We start from the raw sequence: 23,375 nt of genomic DNA, 5'->3' as shown, positions 1-23,375 counted from the left end.
TAGACGACACGAGTTTAGTAGGATGAGTGCGAGTACATCACAAAAGACACATAATTAAAAAAAAATTCAAACATAAATCCACTTCTTATCAATGTTTAACAAGATCCCACACATATCTAAAAACAAAAACAAAAGCAAAAATTTAATTCTCTCATACATCAAAACAAAATTACCGACAAAATTTTTCGAAAGTTCAAATAATGTCTCCATTATGACACAGCTGGAAAAAATCCAACACCGTTCGTACGACAATTGAAAGAGAAGAGAGAAGAACAAAAGAAATCATGAGATTCATTCACATCTTTTTGTATATATAAGTTGAACATGGACGTGGATTTGGTTTAGATTCAAAAATATTATTCTTTTCATTCATCCTTTAATGAGTTCATCAAAGTAATCTAGCCACCATTTAATTTGAATTAGTGTTAAATTAATGATAAAAAAAATAATACTAAATTAAATATTCACGTACACATGTGAACCCACGTGCTAAATTAATAAAAATACCTTAAATTTAACACTGTCTCAAAAAAATCCAAGCATCAATGGAGTGCAGTGACTTCGACTTAGGTCAACAATATAAGAGACTTTGCTATTGGCTTAGTTGGATAAATTGAATGAAATATGAATGACACGTGCTTTGTGGCCTTCCATGTACCGTATTTTTTTTTTATTGTTTGACATGTATTATGTTATATTATGCTATGACTTACATTATATTACATTGTAAGTCAGACTCGGAGAGGTTTATGTTAAGTTATGGATCTTGTTGCGACTCCCATATTTTGTGATGCATAATACCTCTACATGATATGTCATGTGTCACAGTCATGCTTGTCTATAACTACATGTCGGATGTTGTACATGGTCGCATGCCTGTTCCAAACTCATTTTACATGCTTTCATCTCAGATAGGTTTTTAACTTTTACATGTTGTGTCAATACAGGGATGTATGATCATTCACGTGAGGGCTAAAATGCCTCAAGATATTCTATAAGGGGATATGACTAGTTGACACTTATACTCGTGTTATATGCTATTAAAGTCGTTGTTTCCTACTCATTTTTAGCTTATTACATTGTTTTCTTTTAAATTATTTTCAACGTATTTTCTCACTCATGTTTTTTAAAACATTTCTCTCAAACATGACTCGAGGCTCGAGCATACACCAACGTTATCCGCGAAGTCTAAATTTCTCACGACTGACTTGTTCGCTGGGTTAGAACAAGTGCTACACAATTAGAAGTCTAAATTTCTAAATTTCTCACCATGATATTATGTGAGCTCCTTTACCTATGGGTTTTTCCAACAACGTGAGTGTATTATAGCTAAAGGCAAGGTCCTGGGTGTAAGAATATGATCCCACGTGGGGTCCATGCGTGCATGTGTGGATCATGTGTAGATGAGTACTACACATCCAACTTGATCCAAACCTGATTGTATATGATTGCATTTCCTAACCCCAATAGTCGGGTTACTTATTAAGTATTTCTTAAGATATTCAAGTCACGTGCTACTATTGTTCTTCAAGTAAAGTTAATGTACCTCTGTATGGATGATAGCGTCACAATGGAGGCCATGCGAGTGAAGCTAAGATAGTTGCATTTATATTTAAATTGTAGTTTTAAGTTAGATTAAGACGTTTGCTTTACTTAGAGTTTTTGTTAGTTTGTTTCCACTATTTTCTTGATGGTTACTTTTATATTGAAATGGATTTTACGAACGTTTAAATCCACGACATCGTTTAAAAAATGTTTTAAATATATATATATATTATTATTATTATTATTATTATTATTTTTGTACATATTAGATAAGTCAGGCATATAATGACGACCTTATATTAATAGGAAAATCGAGTTATTACGTTAAGTAATAGTCTTATGTCTTAATGTAATTTTGATGCACACATATATAGAAAACTCTCGAGCCGACCCTTGACCCCAGACCCTAGACCATTGACCAAATTAGTTGAGTCGTTGACTATAGGCAGAACCAATGACTAGAACGATGATTGCATTGTTGAGCATGTGATTCGTTTAGCATGTGATTGGTGAGTAGAGGCAACTACGATGTGTTATAGTGTGTGTGGGAGTCGATTGGAGGTGAGAGGGAAACAATAAAATCACCGGAGAATTCTTCATATTACGTCAATAATCTTTCAAATTGAGAAACAACTTTAATTTAGAGTACCATTCTAAGTATTTGGGCAAAGAGAACATTTAAACCGAGCATCAAAGATTAGGAAGATGAATCAACTTTAGATTCAATAGTTTTTCTAAAATTGTAAATGAAAATCTCAACTATCGACTAGATTTAACCTACAACACACAACATGTCTTCTAAGATTTGGTTTAAACGTTAGATATGATTGATTATCTAGTGTGAATCATCGACACGTAGTGCAACCCGACAATCCCTTCCCAAGTTGAACTATGAGGATAAATTTAAAACAAATTTTAAAGTCGGAAAGGAAAAGGAAGAAATGAAGAAAAGTAGAAGAAATAATTGAATGGGAGAGAAAGTAAGAAAGAGAAAGAGATAGAAAAACGTTGTCGAGGTGCCGCATTTGAGCTGGAGTTGGGAGTGCAATATGGATAAGCATGGGAGGAACAAGGGTGGCATGTCTGCCACGTGTCCTCCTACGCGGAGAACCGTCGCCATATGGTACTTGTCCTTTCGTTCTCTCAACATTCGTGTCCTTCTTCGCCTTCTGTTTTTCTTTTCTCTCACCCATACCCATGACCATGAATACGACAGCTAAGGCCATGTTGTTTGACACGTCACCACAGGGTTGTTCCAGAATTGAAGTATCTGATATCCACCTCAGCCCTCATCTCTCTGTCGGTTTTATTTTTCATTTTTATTCCCGACATTTATTCATTTCTGCGTTTTAGGCTTCTCCTCCATTAATTTTCCAACTAATAAAAACAATCATTTATTTACTATATATCCTTATATAGTGTTGTCCTTTTCAATATTAAAATCTAAACGACAAAAATAAATAAATAAACAAATAATTATAAATTCATGCTTCTCAAGCTTTCCAAATTAAAAAATGGACATATTTCAATTTGAGTTTAGTTCAGAAAATCAATACAATTTTTAGGTGCTTTGGTCGGTTCTTCCCTGATTTTATGATACTTCTTATCACAGGGATTTATAAGTGGTGGAAGGTAGCTGCTACTCACCACTGTGGTATGTTAGCCCATTGGAATTGGGTCAAAAGTGGCCCAACATGAACACCCACGATTGCATTAGTTTTTTTTCGATCATGGGACCTCAATCGATTTCCTCGTATTAGATCATGGGAGCTCAATCGAATACCGTTCTGATTGGATGCTTAGATGACAATTCTAAAGTAGGAACATAATGTCATGCCCTCATCTGGGAGGGGTGACCCTCTTGATAAGGAAGGATCACAAGGTAGACATAGAAAAAAAGGTCAGCTAGCTCATCCTTGAATCCGACTAGAGCCAATGGTGCAAATAATACTCCTAGGCGGTTAGGTTTTGACATGACTAAGCCAAAAACATCCTCCTTCTGCTGTGTTCTTATCAATTTCAATGTTTTCCCCCATCTAATTTTTTCATTGCTCTCCATTTACCCATTTTTTGAAATGGAGTTCGATGTTGCTTGTCTTTCATACATGCCTCACAGGTAGTGTTTGGAGCCCCAATTTGTGGCAGGTCTTTCACCATGTTTTTGTGTTTCAAGGTGCACAATCCTTTGTGGCCGAGATGACCATATCGATGGTGCCAAAGTGTTGATTGATCCGTATTTGAAACTTGGAGGCAATCTTTCTTCATTTGTTGTGGTAGATGGTTCAGTACCCAAATAAACTGCCGATTTGCGCTCATAATTGACTCTACTATTTTTCCTTTTTGTGGATGATAAATGCTACATACACCATCTTTAAACAACACTACTACTTCTTTTTCTTGTAGTTGTCCAACGCTTAAGAGATTATTTTTGAGTTCAGGTACCCAATACACATTACTAATAGTGCAACGAACCCCATGCAAAGTTAATTTCACTACACCCTTTCCCATAACTTTCATACTTGTATTGTTTCCAAGTTTGACAATGTGGGAAAATGTCTTGTCTAAGCTTGAAAACATACCTTCACTTGTACACACATGGTTTGAGCAACCAGAATCTAAGAATCAAGCATCACTCCTTTTTGCTTCCTGTCTTTCCATATGAGCCATTAACAGCATTTCATCCTCTTCTTTCAGCTCTGCATAATTCAATTCCTTATTTATTTTTGGACATTCATATTGAAAATGACCTAACTCATGACACCTATAACATTCAACCGTTGTTTTGTTGAAAGTTGATCTTCCTCTTCCGCGTCCTCTGCCCTTGTAAGTTCCTCTTCCTCCATTACTTATTTTTGTTTGCCCTTCGATTTTTAGAACTTGCTCTTCTCCATTAATGCTGGATCTTCGAAATTTTTATTCATGCACCACTAATGAACTTTGTAATTCATCAATGGACATGTTATCAGTATATTTGGATTCCTCAATGGATACTACAACAGTAAATTTTTCAGTCACGGTACACAGAATTTTTTCTACAATTTTCTTGTCTGGCATATCTTCTCCATTGCTTCTCATCTTGTTGGAGATTATCATCACTCTTGCAAAATAACCTGTGATACTTTCATCGTTCTTCATCTCTAGGATCTCAAATTCTCTCCTTAATGCATTAAGAAGAGATTTCTTCACTTTTTAGTTTCCACCAAATTTTCACTTCATTGAGTCTCAAGCAATCTTGGTTGTGCGATGATCCAAGATTTGTTCAAAAACAGTACGATCAATTGCCTAGAAGAGGTAATGCTTTACTTGCTGATCTTTGAGTCTAGCATCATCAAGGTGGCCCTTTTGTGCCTCTGTCAACATTGTTCCTTTCTCTGGTTCTGAGAAACCAATCTCCACCACGCTCCATAGACCTTTTGCTCTGAGCAAAATTTCTATCAGCTCACTCCAATGATCATAGTGACATCAAAGTAAGAGATCTTCGTTAAAACTTTGTGTTCACTCATACTCTCTCTATTTGATTACTAAGAAATTGTGGCTCTGATATCAATTGTTAGGTTTTGACATGACTAAGCCAGAAACATAAATAATTGAAGTTTGAAGTGATAATGTTATTGAATACTTTACAAATAACCCTAAATAGAAACTAACCACAAATCTTGTAAACAGAAACAAATCTAGTAAACAGCTAAACAAATCTGAACAATATTTAAACTAGATCCGTGAAAATACTCTAACTCTTTTTTACCTAATCAAATTCTTCTAACATAGGCTAGACGTTGTTAGTCACTCAAGATTAAGATCAAGTCACATGTGATCCCTCTTTAAAATATGAATCTTTTCAATTAACAAATTTATAAAATAAAGATAAAAGACTTTGTAGTCAAGTCTTATATAAATTTATTGGATAGCATCCCTTGTATGTCTTTCCAGGAATGATTTAAATTAAATTATATGTAATAATTAAAACTATGACGCTAACTAATGTTAATAGAATAAGACATTCAACTTCATATTCGGAGTGATTTAGGTTATTAATTGAGTATGATATTCTCATTCGACGAATGTGTGTCTTTATGGATCATTTATGAATGTGATATCTAAAGTTATGCCTGATGAGATATATATAGTTCAGTTTACTATATATATAATTTTACCAGATATAACCATATATTATATATAACTATCTACCATATAACTTTATGGGATATAGTTTTTTTACTATACATAGCTATTTACTATTTATGACAATGTACTTTATATGTCATTTACCACATACAGCTTTACTATGTATAACCGTTGACTTAGCTATAAATAAGTAGCAGACTCCATAACCTAACAGTTTGGTTCCTTAATTCGGGGTGTAGCATCATATATGTGCAAATAAGGAATAGTTCTCCGATCTTGATGAGAAATTTTGAAAATCTGTAAACCTTGGAAATAATTTCAAGATGGTGGTGTTAGGAAAAGGTAACATTGGGTTGCAAATTGCTGAAGTCACTCAGGTAATCACAGATGTTTTCTATATACCTGAGTTGAAAAAAACCTATTAAGTCTTGGACAATTGCAATAAACAGGTGGATCTATTTTGATACAACATGGAAATTTCAAAATTTATCATCCCAAGAAGGGATAACGTAAACAACAATGTCTGCAAATAGAATGTTCATATTACTTGCAAGAATCATACCACAAACCGCCACTTGTTTTCAAATAATTATAGAAGACAACACTCATGTTTGGCACCACAAATATGGGCATCTAGGTTTCAAGGGTTTGAGAACATTGCAACGTAAGAAAATGGTGAGAGAGTTACCCAATTGAAAGCATTGTCTAAAATATGCACTGGTCGCACGATGGGAAAGCAACATAGGGATGCATTTCCAAAGAGAAGTTTATGGAGAGCAACCTTAAGGCTGCAATTGGTACATGCAGACATCTATGAACCCATCAAACCTCTTTCCAACCGTAAAAAAAGATAGTTTATAAGTTTTATTGATGATTACAACCGCAAGGTGTGGATATATTTCCTCCAAAGTTACAAAAATCTTGTTGAGGACTGGAGATTTTATTTGTTGTGCGTACAGATAGGGGTGGAGAGTTCACTTCTCACGAGTTTAATATTTTTCTGCAAAACTAATGGTATTAGCAGACAAATTACTACAACATCACTCTCCAACAAAATGGTATAGTTATGAGCAAGAATAGTACAATCATGGACATGGTTAAAAGTATATTATTATAGAAGCAAGTTCCAAAGAATTTCTGCCAGAAGTAGTAAACTGGACAATGCACATGCTCAATAAAAGTTGTATAATAGTAGTGAAAGATATGACTTCTGAGGAGGCTTGAAGTGACGTAAAACTTAATGTTGATTATTTTAAAAAAATTGGATGCATTGACCATGTTCATTTATCAGTAAGAGAAAGAAGTTAGATTATAAAAGTTTTTAGTGTGTGGTGCTAGGGATGAGTGAAGAGTCTAAAACATATAAAATCTATGATCGAGTGTCCAAGAAGATAGTTGTAAGTAGAGATGTGATTTTTGAAGAAATAAGTGTTGAAATTAAGGGAAAAGTAATAAAGAAGCTAGACTTGATACCCTCGAATGGTAACATAGTAATATAGAAGGAAGCGAACATGACCAAAGCACATCATAAGTGAGGAACAGAAGAGCACCATTATGGATGAAAAATTATGTGAGCAGGAGAAGAATTTTCTGAGGAAGTTGAACACAACAAGTTAGTTCTATTAACCTTAACTACAAATTCGACTACCTTTGAAGGAGTTGTTCAAAGTTCAAAATGGAGAGTTGCAATGGACTTGGAGATAGAAGTCATCAAATGAAATGAGATTTGAGAGTTGACAGATTTTCCTAAAGGAATGAAGAAGATTGGAGTAAAGTGGGTTTTCGAAACCAAAAGTGAGGCTAGGTTGACCAATATGAGGCTAGGTTGGTAGCAAAAGGGTATAGAGTACATGATATAGACTATACCGAGGTGTTTACACCTGTGGCTAGGTGGAATACTATTCGAATGATAATTTCTTTAGTAGCTCGGAATAGTTGGAACGTGTATCAGCTTGACATGAAAAGTGCTTTCTTATATGGAGAGTTAAAAGAAGCCGTGTTTGTTGAGCAATCACAAGGTTATGAGAAAAAATGTGAAGAATTCTAAGGTATACAAATTGAAGAATGCATTATATGGCCTTAAACAAGCCCCACATGCATGGTATAGTCGAATTGAGAGGTGAACTATGACCATACTTTATTTATACAAAAAGTAATAGTGTGAAAAATCGTGTTGTTCCTAGGGTTAGACTGACAAAAGATGACGAAGGAGCCAAGGTCAATGCTACCATGTACAAACAATTGATTGGAAGTCTTATGTATGTAACTGCAACAATGCCAGATTTTATGTATGTAATGTCTCTCATTAGCAAATTTATGGCAAGTCCAACAAGCTGCAAAAAGGGTGTTGAGATACTCAAAAGGTACTATAGATTTGGGAGTTCTTTATCGAAAAAAGGGTAATGGAGAGTTAATAGCATAGAGTGACAGTGATCATGCAGGAGATATAGATGACAGGAAAAGCACTTCCAGTCATGTGTTTTTACTCAGTGATGGAATTATGTCTTGGTCCTCCAAAAAAAGCAACCTGTAGTTACTATGTCCACTACTGAAACATAATTTGTGGCACTTGCCTCTTGTGCTTGTCAAGGGGTGTGGATGAGGAGAGTTTTGGAAAAACTTGGTCATTTTCAAGACAAGTGTATCACTATGTTATGAGATAACAGTTCCACCATTAAGCTATCCAAGAATTCAATCATGCATGAACGCAGCAAACATATTAATGTGAGGTTTCATTTTTTTGAGTGATTTGACCCGAGATGGAATTATGGAGGTGAAACATTGTGTCACACAAGAACAAGTTGCAGATATTATAACAAAACCACTAAAGCTGGATGTATTCATAAAACTATGTGAGTCGATGGATATATGTGTAGTACCACGAGTAAACTGAAAAGCATCAAGCCACATGCCACACACCACGAATAGTGTGAACATTGATATCAAATGTTGTGAACACGCGCAAACTAACTCAAAAGTAATGAAATTAATTGCATTCAAAAACAAAACAAGAAATAAATGGTTTAATCTGATGATTTCAACGTATAAATTGTGTAGCATATTTGCTTCCTTCAGTTATACTTCTCCAAAAACTTTTTGTAATCTTGATTGATTATTATTATTATTATTATTATTATTATATTATCTTTTTTTTATCTTTTCAATTAAATAATTAGTTTATTTCCAAATTCGTTCCTTCGTCGTCCCCAATCTCCCGTCTGTTCTTCACGCAAAGTCTTTTCCTGTTCGAAACCAAAGCCAAGCCAAAGCCACACGCCACACGCCACGGATAGTGTGCCCTCAACTCCAAATCCTACCCTCCTATAATCGATTGTTCTTCCTTCAATCTGCGAGGTTTTGCTCTGCTTCGAATAAGATTCTGGATTTCAACAATGGTTTCCGACTCGGAGCTCATCGACCGGCTCCGAGAGTTTCTTCGGGATTCCGACCTCAATATCACCACCACTGCTATTGTCCGCCGGAAGCTTGAGGAGTACTTCGGCGTTGATTTGTCCGATAAGAAGCGGTTTATTAGGGAACAGGTGGACTTGTTCCTCCAGACTGAGCATGAGAGAGAGGAGGAAGAAGGTGGCGGCGACTGTGAGGAAGCCGACCAGGAGGATGGAGATGAAAATTTGAAGACGGAAGAGGAGGATGGAGACAGTGAAGACGGAGATAACGACGGCCACGATGGTGAAAAGGGTAAAATGGGGTGAGTGTGATTGATGAAACTTCGCAATTATAAAGATTATGGATTTCAGTTTAGTGTTGGGGGTTTAAATGGCTCTAATGTGTAGCTTAGTAATTTTTGTCCATATACGGTGCAAAAAGACAGTGAATCGATTCGTTTTCATACTGAAAATAGTGGCAAGATTGTAAAAATCATCAACGCTGGAGCTTCTATCCTCAATCGATCGCAACATTGTCGATTGTAATATCTTTTGGTATTGCGTTGATTAATTCTTTATTTTAGTTGTTAGAATTAAGCATTTTTTTGTTGTCCGATGTCGAAATCAGTGTTCTCAGCTACTCAGGGGAAAGCCTCCTCTTAAAAATCGTATGGATTTTGCATGAATTTTTATCTGAAAGTCTGATAAACTATGCAGATTATGGAAAGAAGTGTTATAGCAACAAGCTAGCTAATTTGATCATTGTAAAACAATGCAAATATGTTTCCATACCTCGATTGATGACCTCCATTTGCCCGACTAGTTTGGGAAGTCAAGGGAAATTGGGAGAGAGTGTTAGACTTATTGAATGTCTGGCTTACATGCAATTACAATTAATCCTATGTTGGGGAGAATTTTCACCTTTTTCTTTCATTAATCCTATAGCAGGAACTTTTGGGAGACCTTGCTTCAGGGTTTTGAATTCCAGGGCTAAAAACAATGTTCTGAATCTACTTTGTGGCCATGGTCTAAGAGGGAGAGAAAAAGTTTTATGGATCAACGCTGTGAATCTGTGGTTTGGGTAGTTTGTTTGAAGGGAATCACATTCTAATGAGAACTAATGTGCTTCTTGGGAGGAAAAACTTGAAATATTTTAGTACCACACTGCTTCATGAATGTTCTGAAATTAATTTTTGTTGGGCTTTTTTGGTTTTTTGTTTTGTAATTCTCTGATCAGATGGTGTTTTTAGCTTTAGCTTATGTTTTCTTGGTTTGGGTTGTTTCAGGTTGTAACTTTTCATGTATATGAAACGTTAAAAGACACTTGAAATTTGTATTAGAGACCAACTTTGATGATTGAGTTAATTGTTCTTTGTAATGCAGTTCTAACAAGCTTGCGAAGAAAAGAGGAGGGGGTGGTTTTAGCAAGCTATGTAGCCTTTCTCCTCAACTTCAGGAATTTATAGGAGTTCCTGAAATGGCAAGGACTGAGGTACATCTAGAAAGTAAATTTTGAACCCCTTTTTTTCAATCTTCTTAATGTGCTAATGAAGTCATGTGTTGTCTTTTTCATTCCTTCTAATGCCATAATTGCGATATTTTCTCAGGTTGTGAAGCAACTATGGAACCACATTAGAGGGAACAATTTGCAAGACCCCAGTAATAGAAGAAATATTCTCTGTGATGAATCGTTAAAGGCACTCTTTCGTGTTGATTCCATCAACATGTTTCAAATGAATAAAGCTCTATCAAAGCATATTTGGCCTTTGGAATCAAACGACGGTGTGCTTTTATAGCTTTAATTTTGTGGCTAAAATTATGCTTCTGTTTTCTCAGGTGTTTGGACTTACCATTGCTCTTAATAATAGCTATTTTTTTAATGTCATCTGGCTTCTATGGAACTTTGAGTGCTATTTCAATATTGACTCTTGAATTTTCTTTTCTTCAATTTATTTTCCTTTTTTTTCTTTTAAATCGTAATAAAGGAAACTTTTTGTTTGGATGCTCCTGATTTGGAGGGGTTTCAAATCGTAACTGATTTCCAATGAATTCTGTCGTCTGTGATCACAAGAAAGCGAATGATTAAGTGTTTTCAAATCTTGTTTTTTACATAAAAAAGAGAAAAATTTGCCATACTAAAATTGAGATTAGTTACTTGCAAGACCTTGTGATATTTGAATTTTCTATTAATAATTTATAATTAAAAGCCTATATCAGTAAACTTCTTACTTTCTTTTATTTTCCAGTTACTATCCAAACACAAAATTGTAATTACATTCATTTGAAATCTTTCTCGTTCCAAACAAGATAAAAGTTTAAAATCATTTCTTGAACTTCAAATCACGTGATTTGAAATCATTTCTTGAACTTTCTTGATCCCAAACAGAGGGAGTTTTGGTCTCCATTCACATTCCTTAATGGCTAATGCTTGCCACTGCAAACCCTGAACTTTATTCTGATGAAGCTGAGCAACAAACCTTATTGATCCTTTTTTCTTAGTAATTTTTTTCCTTTCTTGCATACAGTTATTCCGGCCAAATCAAGTCAGAAAGAAAAGAAACAACAGGAGAAGCAGGAAAAGGAGAAGCAGCCAAAGGAGAAGCTACAAAAGAAGCGGCAGAAGCAAGGGAAAGAAGAAGGTAGATAGCAAAAATAGTTGTCTTTGTTTGAAATTCTATGACTGCGTACTCTGTTCATGGCAAGAAACCCCTGTACCCCCTACTATAACAAGACTTCCAAAATCATTAGTAGGATAAAATCTGAATTTTTCAGATAAAGTACATACCAAGAAGCCGCGTAAAGTTATCACCTTGGATCTCTCTTCCCTTATCTTTGAAGATCCATTGGTTTCTTTCTAATCATGTGCCCCCAAAAAGTTGCTTAAATCCATTAATCCACAATAATTTAGCACATCTTTTCATCCCTTGGCCAATCTGTGCAATTGTAGCTTTAGCTCCAATATTGAAAATCCAGGAAAAGCCAAGGTTGAAAACGGATCCCAGATTTTACCAGTGAGTAGGGGTGATCATCGATTGGTTGGCATCAATTTTGGGTTCAAATTGGTGCTAACCACCAACATGCTAGTTTTCGTCAGTTTGTTTTGTAGGGGTTGGGGGTGTCAACCAGTGTTTTTGTTGGTTTTGGTCGATTTTGCAACTCTGATGAACTAAATAGAAAATAATGCGACAAACTAGACAAAAAGAATGTGAAAAACATAGAAGAAAAGGAAAAAAGGGAGAAGGAAGAAGAAAGGAAGAAGAAAAGAAAAAATAAAGGAGAAGAAAGAAGGAAGGAGAGAAATGGAAAAAAGGAAAATACAAAATAAAGAAATTAAAAAAAAAATCTTGTAATAATATCTTCCCTTGGAAGAGGAAGATTAGGAGGCTGCTGCAGCAGCCTGTTATGCACGCCAAGTTCAATTACTATTATTATTTTAGTTGGTTGGTTTGGTTGGTTTTATCCTTTTGTGGGCTTGCTGACCGACCACTTGCCAACCGATCTCGACCGAAAAGCCCATAGCCAGACCGACTGGATGAAAAGCCGGGGTAGAAGCACAAAAGGAGAGAGGCAAAGTCAGCCGGTCTCAGTCTGTTTCCATGGTTTTCGGATTTTCTTGCTCACCCCTGGCTGTGAGAGAGCTATGTGAGAGAGAAGAAAGTAAGGATTTTATTCTTCTTTCTTTCATAAGCTGATCCTACTTGAACGAATTGCTAGATAGGGTGGCATTTTCTGCAATTTTATGCTAAATTTAGCCCCTCCGAGTATACTAACCTGACCAAAATATTCACTTTACTGCTGTGTGAGAGAAAACAAAGTAAGGGTTTTATTCTTCTTTCATGGATGAGCATCCAATTTGGATGAGTTGCTAGATAGGGTCACCTGTTCTGCACTTTTTATGCTAAATTTAGCCCTTCCAAGTACACTAACCTGACCAAAATATTTACCTTTTTGGGGCATTAAGGCTTTCATATAGCTTCAATAAAATGTGTTGGAAGAGGACCTTGTGTCAATACTTCAAACAAAGGATTCATTGAAAAACTTTTAGGCCTCCGATATTGAGAGCATATGAGATGAGGGTAAAGGAAAATGTATCTTAAAGTTAGCTAGAATAGACTGTGTTTATTTATATAGGTTAGGGTTGTAAGATTGAGGTAAGAAGGTTCTTGTGGGCTATTTGTAGGGGAGAGAAGCTGACCTTCTCAAATTGGCTGCAAGTCTAGTATGGTGCTAGAATAGACTGTGTTTATTTATATAGGTTAGGGTTGTAAGATTGAGGTAAGAAGGTTCTTGTGGGCTATTTGTAGGGGAGAGAAGCTGACCTTCTCAAATTGGCTGCAAGTCTAGTATGGTGCTAGAATAGACTGTGTTTATTTATATAGGTTAGGGTTGTAAGATTGAGGTAAGAAGGTTCTTGTGGGCTATTTGTAGGGGAGAGAAGCTGACCTTCTCAAATTGGCTGCAAGTCTAGTATGGTGCTAGAATAGACTGTGTTTATTTATATAGGTTAGGGTTGTAAGATTGAGGTAAGAAGGTTCTTGTGGGCTATTTGTAGGGGAGAGAAGCTGACCTTCTCAAATTGGCTGCAAGTCTAGTATGGTGCTAGGTTGACCTCTACCCTTTTAAATAAGAAGAATCTTAAATGTTGATACCTATTAGAAACCTACCGTATCCAAGCCTTCATGATGAGTCTTCCTGCAGCTACAATTAATTCTAATGAAGACTCTCAAAGTTGGTCTCTTAAATTCTTGGGTGGGTTTTCTGTCAAATCTTGGACTTGTCATTTGGCTTCATCATCTCATTTGGACAAAGATATATTTTCACCTCCGTGGAAATTGGAAGTCAAAAAGCCCAAAGAAAACTAGTACTGTTGTGGATTATGCTCAATGATATTCTTTAGCTCCTCCAAGGTTTTGCAAAGAAAGCTTCCTCTCCAATGTCTATGGCAATCGGTTTGTTCACCATTTTTTTTTTTTTTCTTTTGCAGCGCGGGATTATATAAATCATATTTTCTTTGAATGTTCATACTCTTGTTCATGCTGGCTCAAGCTTTTTTCGATATTCAATGTCCAGTGGGTTTTCTCTAACTTAATGAACGAAAAGGTTTCTCAACTCTTGTTGGTCCCCTTCTGAATCTTAAGGTGATGTTCCTATGGCTTAATACGGTCAAAAGGCATTCTACCATAATTATGGTTGGAGAGGAATCGGAGAATTTTTCAAAATCAGTGCCTTTCTTGGTTTGGCTGATTTGAAGCAGCATGATTAAAGTCTTCTTCTTGGTGTTCTCTCTTAAAGATTTTTGTTGGGTGTTCTTTACAAGATATTTGTCTTGATTGACATGCCTTTATTTCTCCTTTATAGTTTTTTTTTTTTTCTCTCTTTTTACTGTTTTATCCTTCATAGGGGGATGTCTAACTTCAGAGTCCTTGCCCCTCCAAAAGGCTTTTCATGCAGCTCTTTCTTTCATTGTTTGGCTAGCTCCTTTCAGTGAAGTGACTATCTTTCCCTTTTTGTGCAACTATCAATTAGGTCTCATTCTTTTAGACATTATGTATGCCCTTGTACATTCTTTCATTTTTCTTAGTGTGAGAGCTCAGTTGTTTGTTTTTTTTCCTTTTTTTTTTTTTTTTTTCCTAAAAAAATAACAAACAAAATATTTCCCTCTGTATGGAAGGTAAAATTTCCAATAAGGTTAAGTTTTTGGTATGGCAAGTTATGCATGGAACTTGGAAATGTTAACACCTTAGATCCAATATCAGTTAGGGTGTCCTCTTTGGTTGGGCTGCTTTGTTGTATTATTGCAGAACGTTTCGAAGGACCCGGATCCTTTAATCTGGAGATGGGATTTTGCCAGGTCTATGTAGCTGTTTCCTTGAGATATTTACCTTCAGCGTTTCCAGGAATGTTTGTGAAGCTTCTTCTTGCTTGCCTTTCTGTGAGAAAGGATTATTTTTTTGGCAGGCTGGGGTTGTTTCACTTTATGGAGTCTTTGGTGGGAGAGAAATAATTGAATCTTTCAAGAAATGAGAGATCTTATAGTGAAGTTTGGCCCTTTGTTAATATCTATATTTCTCTTTGGACGTAGGAGACAAGGTTGTTTTTGTAATTACTTGCTAAGTCTTATTTTACTAGATTGAAGCTCCTTTTTGTAGTTTGTTGTCTAGTTTCCCCTTTCTTTTGTGGGTTTTTTATGTATGTCCTTGTATTTTTTCACTTTTTCTTATCGAAGGTTCGGTGTATCCTTTAGTTAATTGCCCAACTTAATTGCTTCAGAACGAATTAGAAAAGATGTAAAATTTTAAACTATACTGTTTCCAGTTTCAGCTAACCGAAGGATCTACTATACTAATATCTAACAAACCTTCTTTCCAGATTCAGATGACTCTGCAAGAGAGGAAAAGCGGCAAAAGAAAGGGAAATCTGGTTTTCTTGCTCCTCTTCAACTTTCGGATGCTCTGGTGACATTTCTTGGTACTGGAGAGAATTCATTGTCTCGCTCTGATGTAGTGAAAAGAATGTGGGATTACATAAAGCAAAATAACCTTCAGGTAGTTGGCCTTTAGAAAGAAAGAAAGATTCTTTGATAGTATAGTAACAATATCTGCTTATGAGTCGGCGGATAGCTTAGCTATTATTTGGGAAATTAGAGAGAATATGTGAATCTTGGAAAACATGCTTGATTTTAGTATTTTTGTAGGTGTTCAAATCATATGCTAGTATTCATCCATCATTCATGGCTTTTGTTTTCAGTTAGGTGATCAACTTGGTTGTTTCTTCATCGCATTAATCAATTTTTTCTCATTGTATTTTGACTTGCATGTTCTTTTATCATGCATTATCGCTCCAAACCAATGTGATTTATGACCAGAATATATATCTATCTATCTAGATATATATATATATTGTTCTTACCCAGCCATTGTTTTCATGCTATTTAGTTATATATTCCATCCTCTATGTGTAGCATATAATTGTACCTATTTTTTAGAAGTTTTTAGAATATGTGGATTCTCTTAGCTGACATTGTTTACATACCCCAGCTCTTGATCTTGGGATAGTTTTTTTTTTCCCCCTTGTTTTTGTGTATGGCTTGAGCTTTTAGAAGCGTAACTTATTATAATGGAATAAATGTTAAAAGTTCTCTGTTGGACCTTTCATTTCTAAAGATTATTGTTATCATTGTTTAAAAATTCTTGTTCCTTTTCATTTTATGAGTGAAAAATTCATATTGGTAGAATCTGGAAAGTTCTAATAGTTGAGTGAAAAGTTACGTGAGGAACACCCCAGCCCAGGAAAGCTTTCAAGAATTTCTCCAAGTTGAATTAATAAAAATCAATGCTCACAAGAGGCTAGAGGGAGTAAATCAATAGGAACTCAAGTGCTGGCTCTACTCTCACTCTTTCTGCTGCTCCCTCCTTTCTCTCGTTCCGATTGGTAGTCATCATAGGCAGTACTTTTGAGGAATCTTTTCTTATTTGAATATGATTTTAATGGTCTATAAGTAGGTCAACTTATGGTGATTTCACGTAGTATTAAAGCTGAAATCTTGAATTCAAATCTGTCTGTTTGGGGTTAGCAAGTTAAATTCGATATCCAAGCCTACATGTTAGGCATAATGTTGAGGATATTCACATATATTGAATTGATTAGTTCTGTAATACAATCATTTTAGCTTGGATTTAGTGCTCTGATTTATTGGCAATCCTATCCCATTTCTTCATTATTTTGGATTCCACTTGTTTAGAAGGTAGCCAAATTCCTTGGAAGGTGGGAAATGCCTCGTTTTACTTGAGAGGATAGACGTGCCTTTATTCACTGTATTTTTCCACGTACCATCTCTCTTTTTATGTCGCCTTGCACACCAGTTCTATCATGCGAGTTCAATCTAGTGAACTAGTTTGTTGTAATAGCTAAGTCCACCGCTAGCATATATTGTCCTCTTTGACCTTTTCCTTTTGGGCTTTCCCTCCGTTTTTAAAACGTCTATTAGGGAGAGATTTCCACACCCTTATAAAGAATGTTTCGTTCTCGATCTCACCTTTATAGTCTCCAAGAATTCATTTTTCATAGTGAAAATAGGGTTACCTTTCCAAAAGAAGGAAAAGAAAACCCCAGCTTTTCTGTTGGAATCCTGGCACTATTTGGAGGCACAGAATTCCTTGGAGCAAATAAGAGTAGTTATTATGGGTGCCCATCTTTTGTGTGTTTGCGCTCGTGCAAGAAAAATGTTGATAATGAACATAGAAATTATGTTATTTTGACGATGCATCATTTAACATCTGAAAATGTTTCTTAATTGTTCTTGAAGGACCCTTCTGACAAAAGGAGAGTAATTTGTGACGAGAAGCTAAAGGAACTCTTCGATGTCGATTCCTTTCACGGCTTCACCGTTTCGAAACTCCTGGCCACTCATTTTGTAAAGACAAAATAGTGAGTTTCTCCTACACATTGTCTTTGAATGATGCAAGAGAATCTGGAATTTTGCTTGAGATAGTTTTAATCGCCTCTTCTTTCTGCTCTGTTCTCTGGAATTCACCAACAAGGCAATGGAAATCTATTTTATTGACCTTGAGTTATCTCCTCTTTGGTTGCTGGGTATGTTGCAAAATCCTTCAGAATTATTGAATCAACGATTAATAGTTCTTCTATGCTTCCTTACCTTTCAAGTAGCTGTTACATTTACAAAAAAAGGATGAGAATTTGCCTGCATGTTGGCCGAACTACATTTCTTTTGTTACTATTCATAGTTTTGGTTTGTTCTCTCTCTCGTTCTTCTCTCTCTAACACTTCTATTAAAGGTTCTTGACTGAAGCATGTGGTAAAGCATGAGAAAGGAAAACAAAACATTTTCTCCTGATATTAAGCTTATTGTCTGTTGTATACTGTGCTTGTTATCCTATTATGTTTGACCACAACTAGGCAACATTCGCGAATAAAGACTGGCATGACACTCTAAAATGCATGTTGGGTCGAGTAGACAGTGACTCGAGACCCTACAAGCAGGATTGCATGGAGATTATTTATTTATTTATGTATTTTTCGTTTATATTTTCTACTGAGATTCTGATTATTGTTTAATTGGTTATATGCCCTTAAGGACATACTCTTCGTTGTTTATGTTCGTTTTTTGAAAAAGAACGGTTGTAATGATTTGATCTTCTTATCTATTATGTGTGGAAATGATTAGGTTTGCTCTTGAATAAAAGGAGCAGTATAGAGGAGATGGAAAAGTTGATCCAACTGCTATAATAATCATGGTGACAAAATGATTTTCTTTTGCTCTTAATATTGATTACTATCTTTAAATTTTGGCAATTAATTTATTATGGTTATTTGTGATGGTAACTGCTCACTTTGCATATTCATTACCAATCTTGTTATTTAAATTAAATTGGCAGTTTGAAATTATTATTGTTAATTTCTTGATTATTTTGAGTTGAATTTATTTGCATGAATTCTTCATCTATATTCACTACCATCTCTTTAAACTCGTTTTGGAGATATACGATTTCATTCATAACTATCTTCGTGCCTCCTTTTGTAGGCAAACATTGCGCCGAGCTCACCCAACTAATATTGAAAATTGAGTAGATAACTCGTGTTGAGTCTTTTAAAAATTTCATTTTTTCACTACCTCTATTGTAATACGACCGAGGCATCATTGACTCAAGAAGACTAATTAGCTCACTTAGAGTATGAGCTCGTTACCTAGAGTGAGATCATTTTCTCTTTATCTTCGATAGTGCAACTTTCTTGTATTTTCCTACTCATTATTCTTTTGCTAGTTTGATATAATTGAGAATTTTCTCGAAAACTTCCATTAATGGAACGTTGACATGTGTCCACTTGATAATGTCCTAGAATTTCTTGAACTCTACTATTCTTCAATTTTGTTTCTAGCTAATCCATCTAGACCCTCCATATTTTGCAACGAACCATTCACTCTTTCACGAGACTTTTGACGTTGATGCTTTGAGTCAATTCTTATGGTGTTGCTTGTGACTTCCTTCTCTATTGGGCATACTGTTGTGGTTGAAAAAATCAATTTAAACTGATCCGACCTAACTTGAAACGCCAATAGAAATCAACTATATAATTCGGGTTGGATTAGTTCAAATTGTTGGGTTATCGGGTTAAATATACACCCCTATTCTTGATTATACTATTCGAATATGAATTTGATTCCCTTTATTTTTGGACACGTAATTTCAACAAATTGGATTTAATGTTATTAGTAGTTACGAAAAATATGTGGAAGATCCATGTAATGACGTCGTTGAAGGCGGTGATGTCATGATGATTTTACTGACTTCAATGATGAAGAGTTTTAAGCTCAATTAAAATTTCATAAAAAAAAGTGATGATAGACAATAACAACATCAATAACACAACGTAAAAGTCGTAGCTAATATTATCGACCCTGTCAACGGTCTTACAAAGGACAATTTTAAAAGCCTTTAATTGAAATATAAACTTAGTGGAGAAAGGGTAAATTGATACTTTTGTTCAAATTTAAGATTTAATTAGATAAAATTAAAATCAATTTAATGAAATATAAAGTTTGTAATTAAAATGGATAAAATATATTAAATGAATTTGTTTTGCTATGATTGATAAAATATATAATATTTGATTTGATTGGTGTAATGTCAAATCCATGCAGGATACAGACAGAACAATAAAGGGTTTTTTTTTTTTTAATTATAATTTTTGACCATTCGGTCTGAATTTGAAAAGTCAAACAGTGAAAACGGCACGAAAACATAGGAACCATTTATTTATTTATTTATTTTTTTATTTACATAAATTGGTGGGACCCACTGCCACCCCCTCGTCCTTCCTCCTGAAAATCTCCCTATAAATGTTCTCCACAATTATTATTAGATTAGGTTGGATATGAATTTATTGAATTGTGTTTTATTTCCATAAAAATACTAATTTTATTCATTAATTATATATATATATATATAATATATATATTAATACAATTATATATACCTACATAATTTTGAGTTATTTGAAAGATAATTTTTCAAATATATATTTAAATTAAATTGTTAATTATAAACTAAGGAATAAACTACGTATTTATAACCCACCATACTTCTCTCAAAATTATAAGCTCATGCGTTCTTCGACCCGAGAAGTCATTTTTGGGTGGAGAGACTATGCGTTTTTGGGATCTGCGTGCTCCTTGGTTAGAACCACTAAGGGGTCCTAATGGTTTGGACTTGAGTAGGCTGAAAAAAGATATACAACGTTGACAAGAACGACGTTCCGCGGAATATATGACCCATTCTCCTTTAGGTTCTTTAAATTCCGTGGGTGGTGTAGCTACCGAAATTAATGCAGTCAATTATGTCTCTCTTAGAAGTTGGTTAGCTGAAGTAACAAACTAAGGATTCATAACCCACCATACTTTTTTAAAAGAGGTAGAGATCAAATATAGTGTGCTTGAAGTTGATGGAGAAGAAGAAAATGGTGATAGAGGGTGTAAGTAGCTCGACTAGACTGTAAAGTCTAGGATGTAAGCTGCTCATTAAGTCGGTCATCGATTGCTAAGAACTCGTGATATCCAACAGTAGCATCTCATTGCATGCGAGAGATAACTATGCAAGTCGTTATTCTTGGCTCTGTTATATGCGAAGCCAGGAAAAGTTCGTTGCGGAGAAACTTGAGTGTGAAGATAAGAAAACATGTCTTTAATGCCTAGACTTATATAGGTGCAAACACCCTCGGTATAGTCTATACCATGTTGTTGTGCATAACCTTTTGCTACCAACCTAGCCTTATATTTGTCAACTTCGTCATTTTCATTGAGTTTGGTTTTGAAAACCGGCTTTACTCCAATCTTCTTCATTCCTTTAGGCAAATCTATCAACTCTCAAGCCTCATTTTGCTCGATGGCTTCTATCTCCAAGTCCATTGCAATTCTCCATTTTGATATTTGAACAACTTCTTCAAAGGTAGTCGGATCTGTAATTGAGGTTAATAAAATTAAATTGTTGTTTCAGCTTCTTCAGAAAATTCTTCCCCGCTCACATAATCATCCATTCGTAATGGTGCTCTTCTGTTCCTCACTTTTGGTGTGATCTCTTCACATGTTGAAGAATTTAATTCAAATGACTCACGGGAAGATATACTAACTTCCCCTTCTACTATCTTCTCATTCAATGGTATCTAGTCTAGCTTCTTCCTTACTATTTTCCCAATTCCAACACTTATTCTCTTCACTCCTCCCTAGCAACACACACCGAAAAGTTTTAACATCTAACTTCTTTCTCTTACTGTCTGATGCATGAACATGGCCAATGCATCCAAAAACTCGAAAGTAATCAACATTAGATTTTACGTCACTTCAAGCCTCCTTAGGAGACATATTTTTGCACTGTCCAGTTTACTGCTTCCAGCCAGAAATCCTTTGGAACTTGCTTCTCTAATAATATACTTCTAATCATGTTCTTGCACTCAGCTACACCATTTTGTTGGGGAGTGTAGGCTGCAGTAAGTTGTCTATTGATACCATTAGTTTTGCAAAAAAATATTGAACTGTGAGAAGTGAACTCTCCACCCTTATCTGTGCAACAACGAATAAAATCTCCAGTCTTATTCTCAACAAGATTTTTGTAATTCTTGAAGATAGTAAAGGCTTCAGATTTTTCAGTAAGAAAATATATCCACACATTGTCGGTGTAATCATCTATAAAGCTTATAAAATATCTATTCTTACGGTTGGAAATAGGTTTAATGGGTCCACAGATGTCTACATGTACCAATTACAGCATTGGTGCTGCTCTCCATAAACTTCTCTTTAGAAATGCATCCCTATGTTGCTTTCCCACCATGCAATCAGTGCATATGTTAGACGATGCTTTCAATTGGGGTAACCCTCTCACCATTTACTTATGTTGCAATGTTCTCGAACCCTTGAAACCTAGATGCCCATATCTGCGGTGCCAAAGATGAGTGTTGTTTTCTATAATTATTTGGAAGCAAGTGGCGGTTTGTGACATGATTCTTGCAAGTAATATCAACATTCTATTCGCAGACATTATTGTTTGCATAATAAGCCCCATCTTGGGATGATGGATTTTGCATTCTCCATGTTGTATCAAAATAGATACACCTCTTTCTTGCAATTGTCCAAGACTTAATAGGTTGTTTTTCAACTCAGGTATATAGAAAACATCTTCGATTACCTGAGTGACTCCAGCAACTTGCAACCTAATGTTAGGTTTTCCCAACACCACCATCTTGAAATTATTTCCATGCCTCACAGATTGTCGGAATTCCTCAGATTTGAGAATCATTCCTTGTTTGCACACATATGATTGCTACACTCTGAATCAAGAAACCAAACATTTTCCCTCATTTATTGATTGAGTTTCACATATGACATCAGCAACATTTCTTCTTCCCCCTCAAGCACAACATAATTTGCTCCATTCTTCCATTGAGTACACTCATATCTAAAGTGTCCTAACCGATGACACTTGTAACACTCAACTGTAGTTTTGTTGAATGGATGTCTACCTTTACCTCTTCCTCGAAAAGCTTCATGAGCTCGATCACCTCCTCTTCCATCAATTCTATTATTGTATGTCACATTTTGTGCTTTTTCATCACCTACACGTTCATTCAGTCTTTGCTCATGTACCAGCAAGTTGCTTTGCAATTCATTGATAGTTAAAGTGTCTAAGTTATTAGACTCCTCATCCGTATATAGAACTGCCTTACTTTTATCTGAAATGTAAGAATAGCACATGGCTGGAAATACTCAGTAAATAACCTCATTATTGGGGTTGAAAAATGCAAACACATGCAACATGGTGAGACCTATCCTTTTAACATAGCATAGTATGGCCTTAAGCAGCTTTTTCAGTCCGGGTAAGATTGGATGTGTAGTACTTTTCTAAACATGACTCACGCGTGTGAGCATGAGAATGTACATGTCCATACTCATCATAGTGGAGGAGTATCCCAATGCACGTGTCACACAAATATGCATGAGGTCCTCATAGCTTATAATCATAGCATAATGTATGATACAGTACAAACCTTCATATATCTATAACATAATAAGTCTATAAACTATGCTAACATAATTTCGGTACATACTGTAATACATAGCATAGCTTTCATGGCATGGTCTACAAAGATTTATGCATCATAGATTAACAATTTCATAACAACTTTATACAACATGGCATGGTCTCAAAATAGCATAGCTTTATTATATGACATAGCGCGGCATAACATAGCATTCCTAGTATATCATGGCATAACATTACATAGCATGGCATAACTTAGCATAGTATA

The 23,375-nt window shown here is 35.3% G+C and overlaps 1 protein-coding gene across 1 annotated transcript; it reads left to right on the top strand.

Annotated features, from left to right (window-relative positions):
• Nucleotides 1–8,858: 8,858 nt before the first annotated feature.
• Nucleotides 8,859–17,776, top strand: LOC111470389 (upstream activation factor subunit spp27-like). Its single transcript, XM_023115952.1, has 6 exons — nucleotides 8,859–9,382; nucleotides 10,443–10,551; nucleotides 10,667–10,841; nucleotides 11,585–11,698; nucleotides 15,429–15,604; nucleotides 17,365–17,776. The coding sequence occupies exons 1-6, from the start codon at nucleotides 9,063–9,065 to the stop codon at nucleotides 17,485–17,487; spliced, it is 1,017 nt and encodes a 338-aa protein (XP_022971720.1). The 5' UTR covers nucleotides 8,859–9,062; the 3' UTR covers nucleotides 17,488–17,776.
• Nucleotides 17,777–23,375: the final 5,599 nt, after the last annotated feature.

The sequence above is a fragment of the Cucurbita maxima genome, unplaced genomic scaffold (assembly GCF_002738345.1).
Source record: "Cucurbita maxima cultivar Rimu unplaced genomic scaffold, Cmax_1.0 Cma_Scf00044, whole genome shotgun sequence".
Lineage (NCBI taxonomy): Eukaryota > Viridiplantae > Streptophyta > Magnoliopsida > Cucurbitales > Cucurbitaceae > Cucurbita > Cucurbita maxima.
Note: the sequence above shows the minus strand (reverse complement) of the source record. Positions and strands in the feature narration are given on the sequence as shown.